The sequence below is a fragment of the Plodia interpunctella genome, chromosome 12, assembly GCF_027563975.2.
Source record: "Plodia interpunctella isolate USDA-ARS_2022_Savannah chromosome 12, ilPloInte3.2, whole genome shotgun sequence".
NCBI classification, from domain to species: Eukaryota; Metazoa; Arthropoda; class Insecta; order Lepidoptera; family Pyralidae; genus Plodia; species Plodia interpunctella.
Genome location: NC_071305.1, coordinates 9975122 through 9987291, shown reverse-complemented (window position 1 = coordinate 9987291; position 12170 = coordinate 9975122). Strand labels below are relative to the sequence as shown.

The 12170-nt window shown below is 35.9% G+C and overlaps 2 protein-coding genes across 2 annotated transcripts in view; one reads left to right on the top strand and one right to left on the bottom strand.

The window, feature by feature from the left end:
• Nucleotides 1–12170, bottom strand: part of Ugt50B3 (UDP-glycosyltransferase family 50 member B3) — a 43146-nt gene that overhangs the window by 22537 nt on the left and 8439 nt on the right. The gene's annotated exons all lie outside the window — the stretch shown is intronic.
• On the top strand, nucleotides 2655–4566 carry LOC128674437 (uncharacterized). The gene is made up of 2 exons (XM_053752952.1): nucleotides 2655–3651; nucleotides 3788–4566. Exons 1-2 carry the CDS (start codon nucleotides 2937–2939, stop codon nucleotides 4477–4479), a joined length of 1407 nt encoding a protein of 468 aa, XP_053608927.1. The 5' UTR covers nucleotides 2655–2936; the 3' UTR covers nucleotides 4480–4566.

The following is a 12170-nucleotide window of genomic DNA, read 5'->3' as shown; positions in this document are numbered from 1 at the left end:
TTTGGACATCATTAACATTAGGCGATCGTGCTAACACGATCGCCTAATGTTAAAATGCGAAAATTGCAGCTCGATTTAATATCGAACTGCAATTTTCGAATTTTCGAAGAATCTTCGTCGTAAAATCATAACAAATAATAAATAAACTTAAATAACAATAATAACAAACATTCGCAGGTTAAAAAAAATCTCAAAATTCGAGCCAGCGTTTAAAGAATTATTTATACCATAAACAGGGTCAAACTTTTACTTATTACGAGTACAATATGTGTAAACACACAGCCGCTGTACTCACACAAGCATTGTGCTCTTGAATACTTATAATGGCTTTGTAATGGCTTCTTATAGTGATTAGCATTTGTAAAACACTCGTAGCGTGTGATTCCCGATTTAGAATAGGACCACTAGTATACGCGTAAAATAATACATAAAGTACTTATCATCCCGAAGTTCTCACGAGAGAGAAGCCCCGGGACGCAGCTTGTATTATATAAGTAAATGCGAAAATTTTTGAGGATGTATGTTTGTTACTCTTTCACGCAAAATCTACAGGACGGATTGTTACGAAATTTGATACACGGGTAGAATGTAACCTGAAATAACACGGTACTTTTTATCCCGAAATTCCCACGGGAGCGACTCCCCGGGGCCCAGCTAGTATTTTATAAACCGTAAACTTTAAAGCATTATGAATGCTGCTGGTGACATCACACCTACGCGTGTTTTGTAGATGCATGTATAACTAAAGCCTGTATGCTCAAATTACGCTATAATGAATTAAAATTGGCTGTCAGCAGGAACTGTATAAGTTAATACCCGTTTTAAAAGTAAACAACCTTCTATGTTGCAAAAAGAGTTTTTTTTAATGAATAATAACTAAGTGCCGATCACGAAAATAGCTGGCCTTATAAATTTGAATAAGGCCAATGAAAGGTTTGCATTGCAATTCTCATTTTAACCTATACTAGGGGGAAAATAGAGGTTTTATTTTTGTACCAAATGTTTTATCATGGGCGGAGCCGAGCAATAACTTACAAGTATAGTTATGGGTGCGTTGCAACATTCAACTTTGACGTTAACTGTAACTAAGTAGGTACGCCATTTTTTCTAACGCATGTTAAAGTTAAAATCAAAATTTATCGGGGCAATCCACTCTTAAGTATTTACATCCTGACGTTTGATTGACTTGACTAACGTCACATAATCCGCTGTATTGATAAATTTGCAACATCCATATGTATCAGAATATAGCAACAGCCAATCCAGGTCCAGAATTATTGTGACAACCAATCTGAATCTGTACATGAAAGCAAGGAATAAATGAATTGAATTGAAGTAAATAATTTTCGTATATCTTCCAGTTTCCGTTTATTTTTCAAGCTGTCGCAGTTATCAACCGTGTCAGCGGCTTTCGAAGTTAATAAATCATGTATAACCTCAAATCAGGCGACTTTTTACATCACAAGTTGGTTTGATTGTCTTTCAAGATAACTAAACACGTTTTGAGCAAACAACCATAATTAACGACTGGTTCTTTGTGCACAGTTTGTGTGATATTTGCTTTTACGAATTCTTATAAGTCTCCAACAAGTAATTGCCTTACAGCTAATACACGTATTAAAGCATTTCCTTTTCAAGATTTAGTTTTAAGTTTACATAATTTTCATTTTAGCTTTTAGCTTTAGTTATAATGTCGATTATATGATTGATTGAAATGGGTTTGATATCTGAATAAATGACTGAAGGTCTGATATCTGAATAAATGATTTCACTTTGACATATACTAGCAAGCTCGCAGACCTGTGGCCCATACTAAAACATATCACCACATACCATCTCAAACTACAAATCGGAACATAACATTGCAAGCTATGCGAATATTAAAATAACATAAAATTCTTTGTTGAATACCCAATATGCGGTAAAATTAGTCTGTCAGTGTGAGGGTGATAAATGCAGGTGAATGTCAAAGAATCCTGATGCACCGAATAAGGTGGGAGGTTCGAGTGCAGGTTTATCACATTGTTTTTTCTCTATAAAGGTCTTGAGAATATTTAAGTCAGTGGTAAAGGCCGAGTGTCACAGCCAATTTAACAGACAGATCAAGTTTTGTCTGCAACTATGTTGGAGTTTAAAAACGAAGGTGTTTAAAAGTTTTTGTTTACTTGTATCTGCGTCATGGGCCTCGTAATGACAAGGTTACGAACCGATTCAAGCGCTCGACAGCTGCAGTTTTCTTTAGATTCTTTAGAAACGGGAATGGAAAATAAACAAAGGGAGAAATAATAGCTGAACTGAAATTGAACGCTGACTGATGACAATATCAACGTGGATAACTTGAAATTTTGGCGAAATATCATAAAGGAGATTTTTAAAAGCCGGACAAACAACAGACAACAGAAGCCTCTCTCAATTGAACGTTTTCCCGGTTGTTGAACTCAACCACAGGCCGTTGGAGCCCAGAGTCCAAGCAAGAACTACTAGAGAAGTTTCAAACTAGACAAATAATATAAAATAGAACTCGTATATCATGATAGTTTATCGTAAGAGCTGGCCGGGTCCAAGACTTCTGTCGCGTCGAGCCCCGCCTCTATTGGATAACTTGGTTGTAAACAATACGTGCACGAGCAGTGTAGGACAGACTGGAGATGTTTGACATACTACTCCACCAAAACAATTAGGCGCATGACAGGAATGCGGTTTCGGCGCCCGTACCTCGTCTCACCTCCCCGCGCTCTCCCTAGTGACGCGCAGTCGTGTACTCGCGCTCTGCAGTTACACCACGTGCTTTCGCGCCTCCTAAAATTTTCGTTGTCAGTTGGGTTTTTGTTGAGTTTGTGTTGTTAATTTTTGTTAAATAATTGTTATTAATTCATTCTGTGTTGTTTAAAAGTCCCGTGTTGTTTTTGTTGTTGATATTTTTTGTTAACCTCATAATGGGTAGGAAAAAAACTATCCGTGGGTCCGAAAGGACAATGATATTAAAAGTATTACATTTTTTTGAGGAAGAAAAGTTGCATGGAATAGCTATTCCAATATCTCAAGTGGAAAAGCGAGTGTGTACGGCTACTGGCATTAGTCGACGCACATTGGCCAGAATAAAAAACGAGGAAAAAGAAGTTTTGGAGAAACTAAGGCTTTCACCACAGCCGGGTACGTCAAGCGAAGCCCCAACAGAGACAGTCAAATTACCCACTCCAGGGAAAAAGCGAAAACAAAAGAAAAAGCTGGAAATTGATGACTTCATGATTTGTGCAATTAAAACAAAAATTGAAAGCTTTTATGACGTGTACAAAGAAGTGCCTACATTGAAAAAAATTTTAAACGTTGTTAAGAGAGATCTTAACTTTCCTGGTCAAAGAGAGACCCTGCGAAAAATTATAACAGAAAGTTTGGGATTTAAATTCAAAAAGTGCTCCAAAAAACGAGACGTGCTCATAGAAAGACCTGAAATAGCAGCGTGGCGTGCACGTTACTTAAGAAGATTAAAAGAAAACGACGACTTGGGCCCGGAAAAAAAACCTGTTATTTTTACCGATGAAACATGGGTCCACTCGCATTACACTGTCAACAAGTGTTGGCAAAGTCAAACGGTCCCAGGCATAAGAAAAAACGATAGTGCTGGCCAACGCTGGATAATCGTTCACGCAGGTAATACCCAATGAGCTGTCTTATTAGGGTTCCATATAATTAATATTTCTGCACGTACGTGATATTCTACTTTAATAATTTAACTATTGTTCATGTCACTACACTGTTTATTAATGTTTATATCTTTGTATTTCAGGAGGAGAGACTGGGTTCGTCGAAGGTGCAGACTTATTATACAAATGTAAAAGTAGTAAAGGGGATTACCACGACGAAATGGACACAGAAAACTACACGAAATGGTTAACCGAAAAACTAATTCCAAATTTGCCACCTAACAGTATTGTTGTCATAGACAACGCGCCCTACCACAGCAAGCAATTAAATAAGCCTCCTACTATGGCCGCTCGTAAACAAGACATGCAGAATTGGCTGAGCGAGAGAAACATTACGTTTGACCCGCGAATGACAAAGGCTGAGTTGAATTATATTATAATTCGCAACCGACCGGAAAAAGAATATTTAGTGGACAAACTTTTAGAGGAGAGCGGTCACGAAGTCCTCAGACTTCCACCATATCAATGTGACCTCAATCCTATTGAGTACATTTGGAACCTGGTCAAACAAAGAGTCGCCGACAAGAATGTCGATCAGTCAGAGAGACAAATCGAAAAACTAGCCAGGGAAGCCATACAATCAATAACGCAAGACGATTGGAAAAAAGAAATTAATCACGTGGACCGGTTACGGAAGGCGTACTGGGAAAAGCAAGGTTTAGAAGACGCAAGAGAGTTAGTCATAAATGTAAATGACGACAGCGATGACAGTGATTTGGAATCACATTCAGATTTTGAAAGAATGTCAGGGATTGAAGAATTAGATTCTGATTAGAACAATTTTTCAAATTATTCCAATAAATAAAGTACATTTAATCAATTAGGAGTTTTATTATTTCCTTTGCACACACAGTTCTCTGTTCCCAAAATAAATAAAGTATAGTTATAATATACACATACTAAGTTGTATTCACAATAGTTACTTACCAGTTTCATACTAGGTATCAGCGAGTCTCGAATATTCCCCTCCCTAGCTACAGTGACGCCATGTTTGCCATGTGCCTAATTGTTTTGGTGGAGTAGTACATATTTAATTATGTAACCTGTTATTACTATGCAAAAGTCTGAATAAAAGGCCAACTAGAAATTAAATATAAAAGACATAGGTGTAAGCATTTAAAGCTTGCATTTAACATATACTCATTTATGTAGAAACTGTTTGTCGTGAATTGTTTGTCCGTCTGTCTGCTGCAGTTTAGAATAACTAGTCTTCTTACACATATGGCAGACAAAGATAGAAAAAGCAAAATTTGATAAACAAACATTTTTAAGGAATGTCTGATTATATTTTATTTCTTTTTATGTATCTAAATACATTGTGAATTCACCGGTATCACTGTGTCAATCAATTATGTCAACCTTTATGTATAATAAATAAATATTTTCTTTTCTTCAATTTTCAAGTAAGTATTATTATATCTGTCGAGCACATTAAAAATCATTATGCAATAAAAATAATTACACCAAACTAGTTAAATTTAGTTTTAACAGACAGGCGATATAGATACACACTTGACACGTAATCCTAAATTAGAAATATATCTATCTGCATTCGGAATACGGCATAAGGTACGTGGGAAATTCACGGTAGCGAAGTCGCTGGCAAATGCTATTAAGAATTTCTATTACTAACTAATTTCAACGTTTCAGTTTTTCCGTTGCATCATAATGCAAATAAAGAAAATGATAATTTCTACTCCTTTATTTCCGAAGTAGTAAGGAAGAAGTTTCCATGCAATATATCTACATATTGTTGGGAAGTCTTCCACCGTGATTGGTGATTTGGATTCTTAGCAATCAGAGCGTTACTCGTTCAAGTTTCGTAGTTCATTACTGCACTCATTACGTCACTTAGATTGCTTGTGTAAGGGTTTGTATGTTCATAAACAAACTGATAAACATATTAGGTCTATAGTAAACAGTTAGTATGAGTAAATTCGAAGCGGTTAAGACCTTCCGCCTATGATCGAAAGGTCCCAGGTTCGAATCCTACTCGCGCCACATGAGTTTGTGTACCAATCTGACTCATGTATATAGTAGCTTTCATAGACCACTTGCTTCCGGAGAAGGAAAACATCGTGAGAAAACCTGCACATTGGTGAACAGTTCTCTGCTAAGTATCCGACTACATGCATCATTGGGTGACAATTTAAACGTTCACTACACTAGCGTGTGGCTGCTTGCCGCTAAATGTTGGTAGGTAGTCGTAAAACTCATGTCAGATGCCTCTAAGGGACCTGACTATGGTGTTAGCAAATAACACACTTGGTTTGTTTTTGTACGGTCTCTTTTACGGTCTTTTTACTGCCTTTCGTTCATGTACTTTTTTTGCTACAAAGAGTTTACAAGCACTCTCAGAAAGAAGAAATAAGTAAGGAAGTAACACAATTTTACCAAAATAAGACACAAAGCAACTACAAACATGTTCAATTGTCGTTGTAAGTACTATCTTAGTTGTTTACTTAGTAACTAAGATTTTTATATTAATATAAATTTTCAGATGAGTATATATTCATAAAAATATGTGTGTACGTCTCGTTGATAGTCAGAATGTTTCATATTTCGTGAATCTGAAATATTTAATATCTGTGTCATAACTTATTGGTAATATGATACGAACTAAAAATATCAGATATTCTATGACTGAATGACTGACGAAAATAGCTATTCCCTGCCAAGACTATACTAAATTTGAAACTGTAACTATATAACTATAACCTAACTACGGATAGAACTCATTTTCGCGTATTTTCAGGGCATTTGGAGAGTGACGTAACACTCTAAAGCGTGATTCAGCCGAGTTGATTTTACAACTGGTCGCATGTCTAATGTCAACCCTCTAATTGGAAATGCTATTGTTGTCTATCGGCTGCCTAGGCTGTGTGTACCTTGGTCGCCTCGTACGACATCCACAGGAAGATGGAGTGGTCCTGATCTAGAACGGAACCACACGATGACACTACCAAATCTAGCCTTACACTTACGGGTAAGACAAAGCCTTGAGTCACAATTCTCAATCAGTCCATAGACTACATGATGAGATGACTGAGCTTGACTAGACCGTGAATTAAGTTTGGCTTGTCATAATTGTTTCGATTTTTTTCTATTATAAATATCCGGTCAAGTGCTTACTGATTGGACTCGCACAAAGATGTTTTCGTACAATTATTTTTTTATTATGGTATATTTTCGGTTTTCAGATTTTTCCTTTATGCTGTTGTTTATGCTTTGTACGTTTTGATTACTGGTGAAATCGCAAAAAATGACATATCTTTTGATTGAACATGCTCAGTGTTACTGTTACTCTGTTACTAGTTAGATCCTTCACAGCTGAAAGTGCCCATTAATTCCCGATAGCTATGTGGGAGCCACCAATATGGTATGACCACTGTGCGGTGCGTATCTTGGTTGTATCTTGATAAATGATATCAGAGTAATCAATGAACACTGAAGATTGTTTATTTTGTGAAATGACATCTTAAATAGTAAAATAAATCTGTGGCATTACCTTGGAATATCACGAACGTGATTGCGCTAAGTAGACAAAATAATGTTTTAATTTAAATGTTCTTACATCAATAGTGTTGATTACATCAATGATGATTTATATGGCTATTCTATAAGAGTCGCAACAACTTTTAGCGTTCTGGTGTAAAAGCTATTTGACAAACTGTCATCAAACTGAACCTATAATGATTTTACCTTCAAAGGAACTCCAAAACTTTACGAGCCAAACGCTAATGTAGATAAAAGGAAGCACGGCCACCCGAGCGCAACAAATGAGCAATAGATCATTAGAAGACAAGAAAGTTGTTGCGTCACAGTGACTACGTAACTCGCCCATCATCGTCGGTAATCGTTGCTGGGATTGTGGCGGTAAATAAGTAATAAAGCAAAACAAAATTCGCGTAAGTAGTACAGTCGGTCCACATTTCGTCGCTGTCAAACCATATTTTCAGAATCTGAATCACTTTGTGAAAGATTGCTATCGATAACTGATTGTGTACCTATGAGTCTTTCAATTGACAACAAACCTTTGAATTATCCCCAGAGACATCAACCAGCCAAGAAATATTTTTCATCCGCATTTCAATGTTTTCACGCTAAATAGTATCATTTGAAAATCAATGTTCAACCCTAATAATCATAGTTGGAATGTGATGCGGCGATCTTTCAAATCAAATCAATTTTTCCAGTTAGTAAAATCAAAGTCAAAGGCTTCACGTCGTCTAAGCCCCGAATGAACCACTGAGAGCACGCGAAGATCAGAAACAGAGTTTAAATACAAGCCTATTTATTTGTTTTATCAGATAAAATCAAATAATTCAAGAGTATTATTTTGTTATCCCAGATGGAAAGACATGCCCGTACCCAGCAAAATAGTTACAGTAATTAGTAAGCTAAGACCATCGTATTTGCTGCAACGTTCGAGCAGGATATTACGACTTTTAGCTTCTTACCACGTATAATGATGCTATTAAAACTTTTATACTCCTGTAGGCTATACAAAGTGTGATCATTTATATTGAGGAAAACATGATAGTATGTTGCAGGATATTAATGTATTTGTTAGTGGAAAACCACGTAAAATGTAAGAATAACCCGATAAGCTGATCGCAATAAATATTTCCATATTTATTTTCTATAGTAACCGAGTATGTTACGATTAGCCTGGTGTTTTTAAAAACACTTATATTGTTTAGGGAATACAAAATTACAGGTAAAATAGTCTAACCATCAGTCGAATCGTGTTCGCGCGTATAAGCAAATCCAAACGTCATAAAAATCTCCCGCGTTTATACACACATATTATCACGCTTGATTCTCGTGGTTGTAGGATGAGACTGTGGCTCTCCACTCGCCACGATCCTGACAAATCTCACTCGCTACTACTACACTCACCACGCTCTTCATGCACGTTCTCCGGTTAATGGCGGGTATGTTATTTTCATGTTGTTAAAAGACAAAGACTTACAACAAAGACAAGATTATTTATTTGCAATGATTAAGTGTGTAATAATATCTACTTTACAAAGCTGATCCGCAATCTGGTTGCGCTATGTTATGTCCGCATTTGCGATGTTTTTTAATTAAGAATAATGACTATATACTATTAATTAACGTAACAAAATTAGGAAATTTTAGTTGAACATTCAAAGATACTTCCTTTTCTACCGACATTAATACACATTCGTAGTTTAGGTTTAATTTTTCGCTCTGTTAATTCTTTTAATTACAGCTTCCGTGTGTGTTGGATGCATCCTTTCTTTTTCTCACTGTTGAGATTAAAATTTCTTCTTGTTTTAGTCAGAGATATATACGAGATATGTATAACTTACTAAGAATGGGTCGTACGTCGTACCATTCAACTTTGACGTTAACATTGAACTGCGCGCCGCTGTCGCGTCGTCGTTTAGATAAGATGGCGTACCTACTTTGCGACGTTCTGCTCAGGTTAAAGTTATCGTCAAAGTTGACTGGTGCACGACGTCATAAAGTTTTGCAGTTTTTCTTGAAATTCCGAAATCCATTTGTATTTTTTTTTTTGCAACGCTCCTGTTATGACCCTTGTATTGCAGTTGTTTCTGGACAGCGGTCATCACTTGCCATCAGCTGATTCGCTTGCTCGTTTACTGTTCCATAAAAAATCTACCACAAAATTTTCCTCAGTTTCCGCTAAACGATGAAAACAAGACACAGTTGCACATCAAAAGTAAGACAGCGTGGGAATACCATTAGGGTGTCTGCACGCGTTACTGGAATGTGTGAACATTTGCATTGGTTTCGGTAACTATAAATTAATAACAGAAGGCTATCTGAATAGTAACCAAATTGAAAACATTTCAACTATATGGCTTTTATTTGATGGCATTAAGAATCACTTGGATAACATAAAATTCACGTATTTGAGGTAATTTACCTCTGTAGGTAATAAATATTGTTACGCTGGCACTATAGATCATTGATAATTAACAAAGATTATGGGAATTTAGTATGATTCGTATTTATATTTGGCTGTTAATATCTAAAAGCTCTATTAGCAGTGATAAGTGCAATAACAATTCTGTGTTGCGACACAGAATTGTTCTGTAACCGGAGGTTCGCAAGAAGGGCAGCAGCAAAGGATACTAGGCTAACATTAGTGAATTTTATTCGAACTATATTGGTGCTAGCACGAATATTTGCGAGAACTGCAAAATTGACAACGAAAAATGCGACAGTACGATTACTTAGTTAGATTACTGGTAAAAATAATTTTGGTTTGACGATTTTTTACCATAAGTCGATGTAGGGAAAGGTATCATACAATCATACGTACATAAATAAACGAGCACTATTTACACACAATCATTCTCAATTTTACCTAGCAAGCATTGCGATTATGACAGCGCAAACAACACAAATGAATTACATAACCAAACATGGAAGTTTGCCTTCTGCCTCGCCTACTGCGCCACTGTGGTGCCGGCCGTGACCGCCAGTGATAGTAAAAAATGTGGGCTGCGAAACACTTTCGCTTCTTGTTTCACTTCCCAAACACAACACAATCTAATCCCCACTTTATACACAACAAATTAAAGACCAAATTCTATTGTCTTTTAAATCCGGACATGTAATTTTGTACATCGGAAATACAACTCTATGCTATGTTATTAAGAATTAAATATATATATTTTTTTTTTATAAAATGTATTGTGTAACCGATACAGTTGTTGAGATATTTAAATTACTTTCTGTCGTTACGTCACGATTAATAAAAGATAAGGCTTTGTATCATAATAAAACGTTACATTTATATTTCGTAAGTCTTATTATGGAGATGTTAAAATAAATACTGTTTGAGGTGATTGAGTAGGTCAAGTTGTTTGACAAAGACTTGTTAGAGGAAATTGCCAAAACCGATGCAAAACAAACGTTACAGCCTCTTGGAAAACCATCTGATGTGTTACGACTTGTTATCATTAAACAATAGATACTTTTTGTTGTTTCCAAAACGATAGAAAAAATTAAATAAAATGCGCTACTATTGGTGTCCTAGAATAGGATTTTCCAAGCAATTACCCCTTTTTTCAGGTCTGTGGTTGCTTTTGATGAAACTTGTAAGGGAAAACCCTAGGTAATAAATACACTCTACGCGCAAGACAGTATGTTAGACAAATAAAATTAACGAGACGAATCTTCAAATTTGTAAACAAAAAGTAACAGTTTGCAGCTCAATATTTTCCGGTTGTTTATGTTATAATAATGTTGTGTTAATGTGGCACCCAAGCATCTAGTATTATGATTTATTACAGTAATAATAATAACGACGGTCGTTATATGTTGGCGAGTCACTGTGACAATCGTAAATATGATATAGTTGTAATAGCACAGTTGGAATTACTCTACTTGCTTGTAGGAGTGGATTATATTTCCTATCGTTATTTCGTATCCCACTGTTGGGCAAAGGCTTCCCACGCGATGCATCCGCCGGGACAAATCACACAGATTGAGCTAGCCCCAAAGTTCTAGACTTGTGTTATGGGATACTAACTCAACAATACTATGTTTTATAACAAATACATATATAGATAAACATCCAAGACCCGGGCCAATCAGAAAAAGATCATTTTCCATCATGACCTGACCGGGGATCGAACCTGAGACCTCTTGGTTCAGAGGACAGAGAGGTCGTCAAATGATCTCATGACTCTCTTCATGCATGTTCTTTACTAAATTACCTGTTAAATACATTGTCTCCAAGCTAACAATTAGAATATTCTGCTGTTAAAACCAAAATAGGTCTTTAATCAGTTGATAAATGTATAATGATATCATTGGAATTTTTTCCTACTAACCGACCACGTCAAATAATAAGTATTATTTACTTTAACTTCACACGTATTCGCCAAAAAAGTTTGCTAATAAAATATGTACTTAGATAGTACTGTCACGCGCAAGTTATCCTGACCTATACGCATTGGTAATAGATACGAATTAGCAATGAATTTTTGGAAGTTTATTTCCTGTTGACTGTACGTAGATATTCTCGTAATCTCTCGTGGTGATCAGCGACAAATCTTGCGAAAAATACACGTATGTTTGACCTTAGCACGAATATTTTGTTACATGATGGTTTAAGTTTTTTTTTTTCACAATAAAAAGGTGATGAAATTCGATATTTAAACGTGTCGTGTCTTTCGACTTGAATAAAAGAAAGACCCTTAAACCTAAGAAACCCTTAATAGTTAGACTTTCCGAAAGCTAAATTTCCACTTCTTAAAAAGATAAAAGTTAATAAAAGATTTCGAGTCAAATAATAGAATGAGAGAGAGACCGGTTAATTTCACATAAATAGGGCAATATTCCGTTGAAATCTTTAAAAAAAAGGCTGCGGTGTAATGTGTTACGCCCCACCTTCACCTGCATTTTGAAAATCGGCAGTAGTAATATAAATTTTTGATGTTTTATTAACATCAAAAATTT

What these genes read in the sequence shown, in the direction of transcription:
- LOC128674437 (XM_053752952.1), top strand. Translation starts at nt 2,937, where the DNA reads ATGGGTAGGAAAAAAACTATCCGTGGGTCCGAAAGGACAATGATATTA. An exon ending in CTGGATAATCGTTCACGCAG is followed by an intron (nt 3,652 to 3,787) that starts GTAATACCCAAT and finishes TTTGTATTTCAG; the next exon opens with GAGGAGAGACTGGGTTCGTC.